The 17,493-nt window shown below is 42.0% G+C and overlaps 1 protein-coding gene across 1 annotated transcript in view; it reads left to right on the top strand.

Annotated features, from left to right (window-relative positions):
• The first annotated feature begins 10,190 nt into the window (after window positions 1-10,190).
• Window positions 10,191-17,493, top strand: part of Arhgap6 (Rho GTPase activating protein 6) — a 487,916-nt gene continuing 480,613 nt past the window's right edge. Inside the window, exon 1 of the mRNA XM_028885949.2 lies at window positions 10,191-11,890. Within this exon, the coding sequence (XP_028741782.1) occupies window positions 11,306-11,890 (585 nt within the window). The 5' untranslated portion in view covers window positions 10,191-11,305. The remainder of the gene's footprint in view (window positions 11,891-17,493) is intronic.

The raw sequence follows: 17,493 nt of genomic DNA, 5'->3' as shown, positions 1-17,493 counted from the left end.
CTGGCTATTAATGTGGGTACTGGTGATTCAAATCCAGGTTTTCATTCTTGGAAAGCAAGCACTGTTAAACACTGAGCTACCTCCTTAGCCCCATATTGTTTTTAGACACAACTTTTATTCTGTAGCCCAAGCCCTGAAAGTCACATTGTAATTCAGGCTAGTTTCAAATTCATGATAACCTTCTGGGCTCAACTTTCCCAGTGGTGGGATTATAAATGTGAGCCACCATGTCTGGCAGCTTGCTCTGTGTTTTACCTTATCTTCTTCACTGTCTTCTTTCCTTAGCCTTTTCAAAAATGATTGGAATAATAATTCAACCAGTACATAGTATAAAAATTAAGTTGTCAGTGTTCATCAAATGTTAGTAAGAGGAGGAGATGGAGTGTTTTGCATCTTTACTGATTGTGATAGTAGCTTCATGAATATATTCAACTGTCAAAATTCATCTACTCAGTTTATTATATACAAACATAAATGTTTTCTCACTAAAGTTGATAAGGACACACACACATAAAATAGCACTGGTTATATAATCCCATTTCTATTCAATGTTAGATATTTGGAAGAAAAAAATTCAGAAGAAAAAACTCCATATTATTTAATTACTTTTAAAAGTTGGACACATTAAAATTTTTACACTATGAACATTGTAGAATAATTAACAATTGATTCTTCATCCTTAAAAGAACTCCTAAAAGATGCTATCAAAGGTTGTCCTCTGGAATGTTCTTAAATATTTAAACTTGATTCGGCAAACATATTTGTATGTATTTAGTATTTTAATTATGTGAAATAGTTTTAAAAATATTTAAATTATTTTTTTCATACAATATATTCTGATTATGATTTGCCCTTCCCCAAATCCTCCCAGATTCCCACCTTCCCATCCACCCAATTCCATGTCCTTCTTTTCTTTCTTTTCTTTAGAAAACAAACAAAACAACCAAACCATAATTAAAACAAAACCAGCAAGAAACACACACACACACACACACACACACACAAACACACACACACACACAAACCTATAAAAACACAAACACAGAAACCATAATATACAAGCAAAAGACCAGTAAGAAAAAAATTCTCAAACAAAGAAATATGAGACAAAAAGTTTACAAAAAATACCATTGAGTTCATTTTGTGTTGGCCATCTGCTAGGAATGTGGTCTACCTCTAAGTCTCATTGATATATTCGGTGAGAGTACCTTGTAGAAATCTATTTTTTCTTTGCAAGATATCAATTGCAAATAGCTTTTTGTTTAGAGATGGGAACTCATGTCTACTTCCTCTCGCAGCACTGGGATCTCGTCTGGGTTCAGTCTCTGCAGAACCTGTGAATGCTGCCAGTTTCTATGAGTTCATATGCATGTCAGTCCTGTTGTGTCTGGAACACACTGTTTCTGTGGTGCCATCCCTCCCCTCTGGCTCTTAAGATCTTTCCACCTCCTCTTCTGCATAGCTCCCTGGGCCCTGAGGGGAGGCATTTGTTGAGGACATACCATTTAGGATTGAGCGTTCCAAAGTCTCTTACTCTCTGCACATTGTACATTTATGCATCTTTGTATTGGTTCCCACATACTGCAATAGGAAGCTTCTCTGATGGTCGCTGAATGCAACACTGATTTGTGGGTATAGCAGAATGTTGTTAGGAGTCATTTCTTTGCTTTGTTGGTTTTCCCCTAGGCCCATGCTCTATCTAGTCTCAGATTATTGGCCACCTGAGCATTTGTCTGGCATAGATTTCATCTCATGGAGTCTTTAAATCAGAGAGTGGTTAGTTACTCCCACAAAGTTTGTGCCACTATACACCAATGATTCATGCAGGTAGGTCACTATTGCAGATCACAGGCTTTGTAGCTCTCATGGGTGATAAAAGAATTAAAAATTTTATTCATGTGTATGGACATTTTTCCTGCATGTATATATCTTTACCTTTGCATTCCTGGTACCTGAGAAAGGCAGAAGAGAGTGTCATATCTTCTCACACTGGAGTTATAGATAGTTGTTAGCTGCCATGTAGGTGTTGGGAAATGAACCTGGGTCCTCTGGAAGAACAGTCAGTGTTCTGAACCACTGAGCTATCTTCCCCAGACTTTAAAATATTCTTTACATTATTCTCTCTCTCTCTCTCTCTCTCTCTCTCTCTCTCTCTCTCTCTCTCTCTCTCTCTCTCTCTCTCTCTCTCTCTCTGTATGTGTGAAGGTAGAATTGGTTCTCTCTCCATTCATTATGTGGGTTCTGATTGATTAAATTCAGATGATCAGGCTTTATGGCAGGCACCATAAGACATACTGAACATCTTGCCAGTCCTAAAATGTTTTAAATATATCTTCATCCACAAAAATGGAGGAAGAAAGAAAACTAGCAAAGAAAAAAGTGCCCCTGACAAAGTCTGTGCTCAAAAAATTTTCCCAGTCAATACTGCATTTGGTTGTTAATCAATTTAGTTTCCTCAAAATCTTCTTAAGCTCAAGCTTCAAAGCCACAAACAAAAGTAACAGTCGTGGAATGCTTAGGATTTGATGTTGGGAGCTTCAAACAGCACAACAAGCAAAATTGTGGTTTGTTTAATGAGTGACCCCTGGGTTTCTGCCAAGCACACTCACATTACAACTTAATGTAAGGCTCATAAACAACCTTATCTTCTACCTTCTGTGCTAGCCAGGGTAGCATGAAACTGGAATGTTTGACATTCAGAAATATAGTGCGTTTGAGAGCAGGTACATACTCATGCACGTGTCACAGATGGAAGAATCTGGTCAGAAGTTGGGTTTGAGACTCTCTTGCTTGCTGTCACCTCTTTGGTCCAGGCATCCTTGGTGGAAGGCAGTGAGAGGAATGGGCTTCCAGGATGGTTGCTGATGTGATGATGATCATGTGTTCCGACACTTCTGCAGTTGAGGAAACTTCTGGGAACTGAGCTGTACTGAGCCAGGTGGGAAGGTGGTACCTAGGATTGTGAGTTCAAAGATAGGCTCTGCATAATGAAGGAGATTTTATTGATTTTTCTACTTAACACTTAAAATTTTCAATAAAAATACGTATGTGTTTTATAATAATACATAATATATTATATATAAAGAAGCATTATGCCCATACCAGGCTGACAATCACATGAATAAAAATATGCTTATTGTGAACACCTGCTTTCTAATTTCTAAGAAACACAAGTAGACATAGGAGAGGTTGCTAATATCCACATAAAAAAATGGGAGAAAAATGTTGCAACAAAATGGTTTCTTGTTTTGCATTCCATGCAAATGCTGATAGTGACGGGGATTTTTTTCCCTCTTTGCTGAAATTTTTAAAAACTAGTTTAGTTTATGTGTTTTGATTGCATGTATGTCTGGATGCCTGGTGCCCAGGTAGGCCAGAAGAGGATGTTGGGTCCCATGGAACTAGAATTACAGGTGGCTGGGAATCAAACCAGATCCTTTAGGCGATCACTGTTAACTGCTGAGCCATTTCTCCAGGCCCTTTGTTGAAACTTTTAAGGTCACAGTTGGGAAAGGAGGGAGGGAAAGTGATAGTAGCTATACGGAGTTCTCTCTCTCTCTCTCTCTCTCTCTCTCTCTCTCTCTCTCTCTCTCTCTCTGTGTGTGTGTGTGTGTGTGTGTGTGTGTGTGTGTGTGTGTATTTAAGGGTGAAAATGTACTGTCAGAACAGTTTCCATAGGTAGCTATCCCACTCTGAATGTATCTGGGGTACTATAGGATCCTAGAAGCAAGGCAGACTTCTACCTGGCTTGAACTTGGAATCGTCACAGCTAGGTCTTTTTTTCTCCTTTCTTTCTTCTTCCTTCCCTTTCCTCTCTTTTGTTCTTTCTCCCTCCCTCTTCTATTTCCACCCCTCTCCTGCTGCATTGTACATGCTAATAGCATACTTGACCAATGAGCTATATACTTAAGCCTTCCCCTTTGTGTGTTTCTCTGTTGTCACAGGTCTTGACATCAACTAGTTGGATATGGGAACCTCAACTGGGTGCCTGGAAGATTTATCATTCCAATTTTGGGGCAATGTGAAATTGATCTAAGATACTGAGCCCAAATGCTTTCATGTTGGTATATAAATGTAATAGATGGCAAAAATTGTTCCTGTAGTAAAAGACTGTAGAATGATTCCAAAAAACATTCATCATTTATAATTTCAATTCGACGGTAGTTATACAATGAGATTCTTAAATAAGAACCTAAAAGGGGTCCTGAAGAAATATTTCGGTGGGTAAGGTCCTTGTTTCACAAGAATGATGGCCTAGGTTTCGATGTCTAGTACCCATGAGGGGAAAACAGGCATGGTGATGAACATCTGAAATCTCAACACTGAAGAGGCAGAAACAAATGGATGTGGAATGTGCTGAGCAGTTAGCCTAGTCATTTGTGGGCTTCAAGATCACCTAATAAGGTGGAGAGTAATAGAGGAGACACCTGACATTGACCTCTACCCTCCATGTATACCTGCACATGAGGGTACACACACACACACACACACACACACACACACACACACACACACAGTAAGAGGTACATACATAGACACACACACACACACACTCACAAACACAGGAATTTACATAAACATTATTAGTTTTAGCACAAATATTCATAGCTTCCAATCAAGAAGTAGGTTAGGCATAGGGCAGTGTGGCTACAGACTACAATTAGCATTCTCACATTCTGTCAAAGTTGTCCACACATTTATCATGTATTTCACATCACACAGATTAAAATCATGCTCCTTCTTCCTGTTTTAGGACCTTAGAAGCAGAACCCTTGACTTCTATGGATGAATGAGATAACATGAACTGTTCACTCACTAAGAATATGGATATGATATCAGAGGAATCACAATTAGTTTGGGAGATATGAGCAAGATGTAACAAAAAATCAGCAATGCTGACTAAGAGTTGGAAGCCAATCAGATACAAGTCTGAAATATCATATGACACAAAATCTGAATGTTCAGTGTGATTTGGGACTATTAAGAAATGGGATTATATAACAAACAAGGGCAAAATAGGATGCTCTAACCTGGAATGTTGGAGCTGGGGAGTGAAAAGAAATAAGTGACTGGAAGGAAACCAAAGGAGATCATCAACAGGGATGGTTTTCAAGCAAAATATGAACTTTTTAGTGTAGCCAAACCACAGAGGCAGACCCAAGGGGCCTGATACAAATCTACAAATAGCTCAAGGGGCTAAACACCAAGGGTAAAGAGGAATTTTGGCTGGAGACATGAAAAGTTTCAAGGGATAAAGTTAGGATAAAGAAAAGGAAATTTAGGTTAAGCATCAGAATATGTCCTTTGATAGTAAAATGTGTTTTCAGAAAAATTTCTTAAGGAAATAGAAAAAAAAACACTGATAAATTTTCTGAGATCCTTGATAAGAAGATACCTTAATGTCAGACCAAGTATTTTAGAACTTTCACTACAATAGTCTTGTGCTATGACCAGATGAAATAGATAGCATTGATTTTTTTTAAATCCCAAATCTCTGTGATAATTATAATGGGAATGAATAGTGAACAGACTGTTCTGGTTCTTAATAAAATATATCTTAAAACTTTTAATTAAGGCTATGAGGAAAAAAAAAACAACTCAATCAAGCATGATATCATTTTCAATAGCAATTGCGGGTATGGAGCAAAGTCTTAGATCTGATTTGAAACTACACACACACACACACACCACGCACGCACACACACACACACACACACATATTGAATATATATATATTTGAAATATATATATATATATAAAATCATTTTTCTCACTACTTTTTTTTTCCTTGAAAGTTAGCTGATGAATGTTGGAAAGATGGTTCAGTTAAGAAGCTGCTCTTCCACAGGACCAGGATTTGGTTGCTAGCACCCACAGGGCAGCTCACAACTGTAACTCTAGTTCTAGGGGATTTGTCCTCCTCATGCACTGCTTATATGAGGTGCACAGATGTACATGCAAGCAAAACATTCATACACAGAAACTAAAATAAAGGAAAAATAATAAAAAAGAAAGCTTCTGAGGATTAATTTAACACAGTCACCTGCTTATGAAATTGGTAAATGGACCAGCATCTCTTCCTTCACTGAAGGTAGCATAACCTGGCAGTCAACCAGAGTGGTCAATAGGAGTTGAGTCTGTATGAGCAAAAAGAGTAAGTGGAAAAAGTAAAATAGGATGTCCTTAGTAAGAATGAGTAATACTACAAGTTATGAGGACTGTAATATACACAATATTCTGGTGGAAAAGTACATATTTAAAATTTTTATTTTAATAAATGTATTTATTAATATAATTATTGAGACAGGGTCTCACTGTGTATCCCTAGCAGGCCTGGGACCCAAAGAGATCCACCTGCCTGTGCCTCCTGAGTGCTGGCATTAAATGTGTGGAATACCATGGCCAATTTATTTTTTAAATCATTTCATTGTACTGAATTAGCAAATAAAAATATCACACAGATAAAAGTTGCCATGCAAACAAACACTTGCCCAAATTCTGCATTTCAGTGAACTTCTGTATCATTAGAATGGCCATTCAGGAGTCAGAAAGCTTTGTTTAGGGTTTTCTACTTTTTTATTAATTATATTTTTATTGATTATAATGTGGTAATAAAAATGTGGGAAATCTACAAAATGGAATATTATGCTGTTAAGTAAAATTAAATAATATTTACATGAAAATGAATGAACCTAACTGTATCACATTAATTGAGTTGACCTAAACTCAGAAAGAAAAAAAATGCATTCTCCGTCATATGCAGATGCTTGCCTAGAAAGTATTCATGTTTACATGTAAACAACTATGTGCATATTGTAATAACATTTATGAAGGAGACAAAGAAAAAGTAATATTAGATGATGGGTATTGGATCAAATACAGGCAAAAAGACACATGAGTTTTGGGAGAGGATATAAAGCTAATTTTGTTGTTGTTGTTGTTGGTGGTGGTGGTTGTTTCAATTCTGTCATAGTTTTTCTTCTTCCTTTTTTTGTGGTAAGTACCACCATATAATAGTTTTCTAAATATTAAAAAATTCAAATGGTTTTCTTACAAAAATCTTTCATTGTAGAAGAACCATTACATTTGTTCCTGTGTTTTAAAAGCGCAAATAAATACACTAGCTAACTTTCCCCACGGAGCCTGAGGTTAATGAATATAATAGCCATTCACCAGACAAGGATGTCATGGCCAAGGATGGATCGATCCTATCTATGAAATTCTATAAGATGTTAATGGAGCTGAAAAAGTTCATTGCTGTGGTGATGCTACTGTTCAATTCCTCATTCAATTGTGTATGGTCATGTGTGGTATATCTCAGCACTTAGGAAGCAGAGAGCAGAGGACTGAAGATTGTAGGCTAGCTTGGGCTACAGAGGGTGATCCTGCCCCCAATAAAAACAAACCCCCAAATCCCCAGCAGAATGTACAATATTGTGTTCAGTATATTAGTATACCGTACTTGCAAATTATAGGGGACTATGCATTTACTATACTATTCTTTTATTGTTACTTCACTGTAAAAGGTTTACTGTAAATCAGCATGTCATGTTACACTGGTAGCAGCTTCAAATGTCACAAATTTGTCACATCTCTTGTTTGCCTCAAGATACCACTTCAAGGGACAGATCTATAGCACTATGCTTGTATACATTCCATTATATCCATACAGTGACAAATCACTAACAATATACTCCTTAAACCGTGTCCATTGGAATGCCAGAAAAGAATGTATTTTAAAAGAATTTACTCATTGTTCCCAGCTGTGAAGCAACTTCCAGGGTAATGTTGGGTCAGGACCTGTTGGAAGCAAGGTGATGAATTTACTGACACGTATATGCTCCAAGCCCTAGGACTGCTGATAGATGAGTCATTCTGCTTGCTGGCTCTCCATCCGTGACCAGAAATGCCATTGCATCTGTATGACATTCCCATTTAACCATCTCAATCCCAGCAGGGTTGCATTTTCAACCTCATGGACATCACAGGAGCTTCGATAAATAGAACATTTAAATGAATTAGAAACGACATTTACTCAGCCACCTTGAGTCACAAGTGGTCCCATAAAGTGTGACTCTGTTAAACATCTACCCCGAATGCCAAGACTCAATGAGGCATAAACATGTAATGATGCATAACCATGAAGTGGTATCCTAACACTGGAGACTATTCAAATAGGTGTTTGGTCATGAGTGAAAAGTTATGAGGCATTGTTACCAAAGAAAGGACAGACAAGATACATCTGTATTTACTTCTACTGCAAATTCTTCGAGGAGGGAAGATAACTGACCCCCAAAGATGATATGGTATAGTGTTAAGTAGGCCTTCAAGTGATTTTAAATGTTGTGACCTCTCTCAAAACAGCTGACTGACAACCTCAGAAAATACTTGGGAGATGCCAAGTAAACAGAAAGAGACAGCAGACAGTGATAGGAATGTGGAATCTCACATTCTATTAGTAGAGCCAGTCATGGTGGCTCACACCTTAAATTCCAGCGTGAGGGAGACAGAGGCAGGAGGATCTCTTAAGTTTGAGGTCAGCCTGGAACTCATAGCAAATTTTGGACCAGCTGGAGCTACATAGTGAGACTCTGGCCAAAGTTAGTATAATAATAGCCACTGTCTTAGTTAGGGTTACTATTGCTATAATAAAACACCATGACTAAAAGCAAGATGTGGAGGAAAGAGCTTATTTGGTTTACACTTCCATATCATAATCCATAATTGAAGGAAGTCATCACAGGAACTCAAACAGGGCAGGAACCTGGAAGCAGGAGCTGATTCAGAGGCCACAAAGGGGTGCTGCTTACTGGCTTGCCCCTCATGGCTTGCTCAGCCTGCTTTCTTATAGAACCCAGGACCGCCAGTCCAGGTGTGGCCCAACCCACAATGGGTTGGATTCCCCCTATCAATCACTAATTAAGAAAATGCTCCACAAGCCATCTTATGGAGGCATTTTTTTCAGTTGCTCTCAATTGAGGCTCCCTCCTCTCTGATGACACCAGCTTGAGTCAAGTTGACAGAAAACTAGCCAGGATAACCACCTGCCCATCCATAGAACACAAAACCCCCAACAAAACAAACAAATAAAGCCCCAAACAATCAAAACTAAAACAAACCATTTTCACCCAGCAGCTCATTCCCAATCAAGTTCTCCCAGGGGTGTCTTCTCCTGCATTTACAAAGAGAAGTACAGGCTATAGGAGGAATCTAGAATTTTCCTGCTAATTAGATTTCATGACCTGCCTCCTGCTAAATAGTAAAACACCTAGGGACATCAAGGCGGCATTGTAAAAAGCCACAATAAAGCAATCCACCTCTGCAACCAATGTCACAAGAATAAAGTTTTCTAAAATCAAAATTGGACAATGGCTGGTATTTACATAAGGCAAATAAATACTTATGTCGAACACCCGTATTAATAACTTAGTTATTTTCTTAAAGAAACGGTAAACTCTCGTTTTTATTTGTAGTAAGTTCTCTTCACCTCCCCGTGTTTTTTTTTAACCGCACAGAACCACAAGAAGTGGAAATCAATCACTATTTCCCCGTTCTGACCAATCCCTGCAGTCCCTGCAGAGGTGATTGTAAGATGCTGAGCAAAACTTAAATGTGACATCAGAAAGCCCCACAAGAGGCGGCTGAGGCTTGGCATTTTATAGATTCCATGAGTGGGAAAGTGGGAGAAGCTGCTCGGGGTTTATTTGCAAGCCCAGATTACAGACTACGACTTCTGTATTTTTCAGTTACCCAAGACCTGGCAGCTGAGCCCAGGCGAGTTCTGGGGCAGACCTTGAGGCCAATTAACTTTAGTCAAGGTAGATCTATACCTAGACCAGACTCTGTTCACCTCTCCTCCTAAATAGACCACATCTACACACGTGCTTGGGAACCTGACACGCGAGGACTTCCCACTCCCTTCCACTTTTCTTGGTAGGTCCCTAAAGCCTCAAGCATTTGAATTGCATCGTCAGCGTTCCTTTAAAAAAAAAAAGCGTCAGGGTTGGGGGTAGGAGGAGAGAAGGCAGGGGATTTAACTCTAAATTCAGAAAAACCGTCCGGGGCTGCGGGTCTGATACCAGTGGGTGGGGTGCAATCTGACACTCCCCTTCCTTTGCAGAAACGAGTGTGGAGACAGCGCGCGCCCCTGGGTTTGGGGGAGGGGAGTCGGGGGAGAAGGTCCACACTTCCGTCCTCCGGACTTTCTCCCTAGAGGCCGGGTATCAGAGACCAGCCGCTGCCTCTCTGAACTACTTCCCAGGTTTGGCGCCTGGAAAACTTCACGTTCGGCTTTCTTCTGCCCCTGGCTCCGCCCAGGCTCCAGACCCTGCCTTCCTTCGGCCTTATCCGTCCCGGGCCACCCCTTTTCCCGCTGCCTCTGGCGTGAGAGTGCTGAGAATCTCTGAGCCAGCTCTGGGCCCAACCAAGGCGGGCAGCGAATATCAAGTGTCACTCTACAGAGGAACAGGGACACCCGCTTCGGAGGCTGTCTTCTGAGCTCAGCGCTTTCAGAGTAGCGCTGAGCGCAGCCGGGAGTTCTTTGCCACCGTTGTCACTTCGCTCTTTGGAAGGCCCGGGGAACAGCCAGGGTGGACCACTGAAGCAACACAGGGACCGCGCGAGAATGTGAACTTGGAGACACCTTTGAGCCTCGCCAGTAGGAAAGGAGGGAGCAGAAGCCCAGCTGATCCCCAAAGCGCAGCCGCTGTCCCCAAGTCACTAAGAAGGTGCATGGGGGCGCAACCTGGCAACTGAGCTCGGGTGCCTCTGAGGAGTTCTCACCGCCCCGCGCCGGGAGCACAAGGGACGTGCTCCGGGCGGACTCTCAGGCAATCTCCTCCCGAACCCTCAGGACTGTCCTTAGGCCACGAGGAGGAGCTTGCTGGAGACTTCGAGGCTGTCCAGAGCCAGAGAGCAGGAGCGCAGAGTCTCCCGCCTTCGGCTGGGAAGGGGGAGTGGCGCAAGCGGGCTGGAGCTAAGATCTCAGCGAACCACTGACCTTCTTCCTCCTCTTCCTTAGTCTCTTTGAGACTTGGGCTCCAGGGAGAAGGTTCTAAAGGCGGTAAAGGGACTCGTACCTCTTTTTCCTAGAAGGCTGGGGGTGGAGCTCCTGTTTCTGCCTCCGCAAGGACACTTGGAGCGCGCTGGTGGAGCGTGAACGGGGCACTGCCCTCCACCATCCTTGGCGAGCCCCGCCTGGCAGCTTTCCTCCAGCCTACTCCAACCACTTGTTTTCTCAGGTCACAGCCTCCAGCGATCTAGGAGGGAAAAGAGAAGGTGGCCCTCGGGACTCAGCCCCTCCGAGATGTCAGCCCAGAGCCTGCTGCACAGTGTCTTCTCCTGCTCTTCGCCCGCGTCCGGCGGCACGGCCTCGGCCAAGGGATTCTCCAAAAGGAAGCTGCGCCAGACACGCAGCCTGGACCCAGCCCTGATCGGTGGCTGCGGGAGCGAGATGGGCACCGAGGGCGGCCTGCGGGGCTCCACAGTAAGCCGCCTCCACTCTCCGCAGCAACTAGCCGAGGGTCTCGGTTCCCGCTCCACGTCTTCTCCCCGAAGTCAGCACCCTCGGGCTACCCGGTTCCCGACACCCAGACCTTTATGCTCGTCTTTCTCCACACCCAGTACCCCTCAAGAAAAGTCGCCTTCTGGCAGCTTCCACTTTGACTACGAGGTCCCACTGAGTCGCAGTGGTTTCAAGAAGAGCATGGCCTGGGACCTGCCTTCTGTCCTGGCCGGCTCCGCGAGTGGCCGCAGTTCCGCAAGCATCCTCTGGCCCTCTGGGGGAGGCCCCAATGGCATCTTCGCTTCTCCTAGGAGATGGCTCCAGCAGAGGAAGTTCCAGCAGTCACCTAACAGTCGTAGCCACCCGTATGTCGTGTGGAGGTCCGAGGTAGGGACCAGCGCCATGTGTCTCACAGCCCAAAGCTGGATGCCCCAGGCATTTCCAGGGGCTGTCTTTAAGTTCATCCCATCTACAGCGTGAGGCACCCGCCTTAGCTGCTTGACTCAATCTGGTTAGATGGTGCTAGAATGGGAACACCCTAGGGGCCCATCTTATGAGTGTGTCCGGAGGAGTACTAGGGTTCACTTGGGAGTGGTCACAGGACTTGGAGGAAAAGATGGTGTTCTGATTTCTTTTTGATGCTACAGTCAATCAAAGGGTCATCTCATCTCTTCACCCAACCTGAATGATTTTAGGAACTCAAAATGATTCATTGCTAAATTCTTTGCGATGAGCTGAGGAAATATAATTTGATATACATCTACAACAGAATTCAGACACTATTCTGAAAGATTGTGTGTGTGTGTGTGTGTGTGTGTGTGTGTGTGTGTGTGTGTGTTTAGGTGGCAAGGTAGAATAACTACTATAAATCTCTAGTTTTGATTTCTTCTTTTCCCCAAAGGTGTAATTTCAGAAATCTATGGTACTGAATACTTTCTGTGCTTAAGGGTCTGAAATATCATGGAAATCCGCCCAAATTCCACTAAGGACAATTAGTAGTTACTGGAATAGACATGAATCAGGAATCAATAATAAATAGGGAACTCAGAGGGAGCTATCTGATTTCCTTCAAATTTGGCTCTCTGGTTCTGACTGGAGAATAGAGCCATTGGGAAACTGTGGTTGATGGGGACTTGGAAAGCAGCATACTTTTAGAGAATAAATAGTAGTTGGTTGAAAAATGACCACCTCCTTCCTGGTTTAGTCCACAAACTCTATAGGTTTGCCTGGGATCTGTTTCCATAAAGTAAGGGAGATCTCATCAATTGTAATTAAATATCTTAAAGCACAGTTAGCATTACAGAAATGAAATGAAATACTATGTAATTGCTGGAGATTTAGGCTAAATAAAGGAAACACAACCAAGCCAAACAGTTTGAAAATAGCTTCTCAGCTCTGTTAGCATGAGATAACTGTTAAATTTCTGTTTTAATAGACCACTCAACAAAAATCAGCATTATTGATCATAAATAACAGCATCGCCTGGTGTTAATGTTAGTGACTAAATTAGAGTAACCACTGCTGCTGCTGCTGCATGGTATGCAGATTATGAAAGAATGACCAAAACATTGCCAACTGGATCGGGGATGTAGTCGGTGAGAAGAAAAGTTGAGGCAGAGATACCACATTACACCCAAAGCAACTGGCTTGGTGTCGGGAAGGAGAGAAGCAAGATTCCTGCGCAGTTTCAGAAACACACCTTAACAGACTAATCTAAAGAAGGGAGGGGAAGGAGGAGGAAGGAGGGAGAGGAGAGATACCAGAAGCAAGCTGACTGTTCAGATTTGATAGTTGCTGACATTCTTAGCCATTAACATCTCAGACTCAATGAATGAGAATTCGAGCTGCTGCAATACTGGGTGGCTTCTGTCCATTTCAGAGTGTATAGACAGTCTGCACAAGACTCATCTACTGTGACTTTCACCCTTTTGTAGTGGTTAAAACTGAGTACATTGCCATCTAGCAAAAGAACAAAATTTTCTCATAAAAGGTTTATGTGTGTAAGTGGGCCGGGGTGGGAATCCCTTTATGCTTGAGGCATATATGAGGTGATTGGGTGGAATCCTGGCATGTAGGTCCAGTCCTAGTTTTTTTTTTTTTTTTTTTTTTTTTTTTTCAGTAGAGGCCAACCTATCCTAATATAACCCTTAGGACTGGAGTTTAATGGTCTGGGTTACCTTTCAAAGGTTGAATATCCTGGAACGCTTTCAAAACCCAGGAAAATTCATCCCATTGAACACTGCCTGTCTTTCTTGCTTGCAAGCAGGCTGTGTCCTTTGTCCCAAGAGAACCGTTACTAATAGCTGCAAAAACCCAGCAAGTGAGCACCCTGTGTGGTTACTCAGAGGCCTTGGAAGTGCACTTGGGTTCACACAGACTTTTTTCTTGAACTTTTCCTGGTTGTTCTGCCTCAGGGTTTCTCAACCTTGGCACTGTTGCTATCTGGGGCCCAATGATTCTCTGCTATGGGTGTTGCAGTGTTGAGTAGCCCTGTCCTTTGCCCACTACATGCCCGTGGAGCCCCTGTCTTAGTTTGGGGTACTATTTAGCTGTGATGAAACACCATGACCAAAAAGCAAGTTAGAGAGGAGAGGGTTTATTTCAGCTCACACTTCCATCACAGAGAAAAGTCAGGACAAAAACTCAAACAGGGCAGGAACCTGGAAGCAGGAGCTGATGCAGAGGTCATAGAGGAGTGCTGCTTACTGGCTTGCCCCTCATGGCTTGCTCAGCCTGCTTTCTTATAGAACCCAGGACCACCAGCCCAAAGTTGGAACCACCCACAATGAGCTGGGTCACTAGTTAAGAAAATGTTTTACAGCCAGGTCTCATGGAGGCATTTTCTCAATTGAGGTTCTCTCTTTTCAGATAACTCTAGCTTGTGTCAAGTTGACATAAAACTAGTCAGCACAGCATCCCTTTATCCTAGTAGCACAACAAAACCGTTGATACTCCCAAATACTTTCTAGAGATAGACCCACCCTAGCTGAGAACCATCACATTTGTGATGTGGAGTGTAGTATCCCAGACTGGGTATCTAGCAAGTGCCTACAGAAGGATTGTGAGCTGGACTAATGTGTTACTGTTGTTTTCCTCTGATTTTTAACCCATGAAGATCCCTCTGGAGCCATTCTTGCAGAGCCCACATACCTCTTAAATTTTCTTCATATTTTTTCTATCTATTCCCATAAGTCCATATGAATATTTGGGAATTAATTTTCAGGTTTAATCAGTGATGGATCATATCCATCTGCATTTAGTTCTCTGAGCAGACTCTGTAATTTTAAACAAAATTGGTCACACATTTTCCACCCTCAAGATTCTCATAAATGCTCACAGTTCTATTACTTGGGTTCACTTGATGCTCAGGAATGGCTATTTTATGGCCTAAACTTGGGAGGTATTAGACAAAGTCAGGAATGACTCTGTTAAAATTCTCTTACTATGTGTTTCAGGATTGCTTTTCCCAAGTCAGATTCATGGACACACAGTATCATGATGCAATCAGTACATGTTTACCAACTTGTATTCTTTAGCAGCCAAGCTTTGCCCCTCACTCTGATAATGGAATACTACCTGTTCTTTCAAAACTGGAATCTTCTTGATTCTTGGGAACCAGACCTGGAATTATGCCTTTATACTACTGGGCATTTGCCAGCTTGAGTTCCTGACAATCACATTAATTTCTGGATCTGTGGCTTCTATTCTTTTCTTCATTCCCATCTAAGGCATTTATTTCTCTAGGTACCATGAGTGCAGAGATGTCCCAATGTGGGATGAGTTGTTAATGAGGGCATGGTATAAAATGATTAGCACTATGAGAGACCAGAGTTGAGCAAGTCTTTTCAGCAGGGTTTAGAGGTTTTTCGCTGTTTTGAGAACGGTTGAATTTGATCTTTAAGTATGACTTAAAGATCACTCACAAGGAGATGGCATGTCATTTCTTGTGTATATTTGTGTGTTTGTCTGAGGTGTGTGTGTGTGTGTGTGTGTGTGTAGGCCAGATAACAACCTAAGATGTTCGTTTTCACCTTCCACCTTGTTTAAAACAGGGTCTCTTTGTTGTTTGAAGTATCAAAAGCCAGTGAGTCAGGCTGGCCTGAGAGCAAGCTTTGGAGTCTCCCGTCTCTATCTTAAAGCATGAGTACTGTGATTACAGATGTATGGTACTGTGACCAGACTTATGTGGGTTCTGGGGATTCAAACTCAGGTCCTCATACTTGCATGGTAAGCCATCTCCTCAGCCCTTGGGGGTTATTTCTCACTGAGAAAAAAAAGTGGGTGTGCATTGGCACAGAGGCATTGGTAACACTAGAGTTTCAACAAAGAAGAATGACAAGGAGTTAAGTGAAATAATATGTTTGAGATGGGGCAGTTAGGATACCTTTCACCTACTATATGCAACAACTAACTACAAGGCTTTTGACATAGAGATGTGTTGAAAACAGAAGTCAGGCACATTGTGGAGGAATACCTATAAGCATAGATAAAAATGACAGGAGGGTCAAAGCACGCTCTCTATCCTCCAGGAGTCTCTTCTCATCTGTAGAGAGGTGAGATGATGTAGCCTATTTGTGAAGCGAGAAGTTATGTAGGATGGTATCTGACTATCTCTTGGGTGATCTTGTTCAGCAGGCAGGGTAGTGTTTATCAGAGAAAGCCCTAATATGGGATTCTGAGGAATTTGAACTCTGTTCTGTAGAACCAGGGACTCTTAACCTGACAGTGGGTTTGTCCTCAAGAGATATTTGGAAAATCTTGAAGATGTTTTGGGATATTACAGCTAGTAGTGTATTAGTTTCTGATCACAAACCTCGTAGCTTAAAGCAACCCAAATCTATTCTCTTTCTGAAGATCAGCAGTTGCAGTGAGTCTCACTAGGCTATATTTTAGATGCCAGTGGGGCTGTGTTCCTTCCAAAGCCTGCTAAGATTTGCAGCCTTCCCTTTCCCAGAAGCACATTTCCCTTTATCTTCAAAGCTAGCTATGTTGTTATCTTCTCTGATCCTTCTTCTCTAGTCATTTCTCCATCTGACTTTCTTCAAGACACTTATGCTTACATTGGGATCATCCGGGTAATCCAGGGTAATCTCACTATTTTAAGGACATCTGATCAGCAAACTTTAATTGCATTTGAAACTTTAATTCCTCCTTTCTATGATGTACTAAGAAGTTCCAGGAATTTCTGCATGTGCATTGTTGGCAGGATATTGTTATCTACCACGGGGCGGGGGTGGGGGGTTCTGCTAGTGACATCTAGTTGGGAGGCCAGAGAAATGGCTAAACACCCTGCAATTTTCAGGGTATTCCCATGACAAAGAATCATCACGGAAAGATAGTGCCAGAGCTGAGGAACTTCACTGTGGAGATTGGGGGGACTTGGGAATTTTGAATCCTGAGGGTATAACACAAATAAAAATATTTTAGAGGTATTACATTGATATCTAGGGAAGCATTGTTAGAATCACAAAACAAACAGAAGTAGGTACTCAGGAGGGGGGCACATGGGGCTCCCATGCCAAGCATCCTACAAACAAATGCAAACTGGCATATAGCCATTACTATAAATCTTCTGTATTTCCTACTTTCCATTTGCATCCATTGTTTTCTTGCAACCGTTGAAGTACCTGAAAGCAGAACTCCATTCATCTTTATATTCTTAATATCTGGCCTGTGTTCAGAGTTTTAGATCACCCAGGGGTGCTCATCACTGCAAGCAAGTGACATATATTTTCTTTTTTCCTGGTAGCAATCTTTTCAGGGTGGCCACTGGATGGCTCAGGTTCTGTTTATCTGAAGCAGAATGATAAACTCCCCTTCCTTTGAACATTGTCTATTATCTCTGTTGTTTATTTTGGTTGCTATTAACATTCTCCTAGTTGCTTATGGTTACCAGGCCAGGAGGTATTTAGTACCTCCCCCTCTTTCTTCTCTTCTCTTCTCTTCTCTTCTCTTCTCTTCTCTTCTCTTCTCTTCTCTTCTCTTCTCTC

Source organism: Peromyscus leucopus, chromosome X (genome assembly GCF_004664715.2).
Source record: "Peromyscus leucopus breed LL Stock chromosome X, UCI_PerLeu_2.1, whole genome shotgun sequence".
In the NCBI taxonomy this organism is placed as follows: domain Eukaryota; kingdom Metazoa; phylum Chordata; class Mammalia; order Rodentia; family Cricetidae; genus Peromyscus; species Peromyscus leucopus.
The sequence above is the reverse complement of the archived record's forward strand: the minus strand, read 5'-3'. Positions and strand labels throughout refer to the sequence as shown.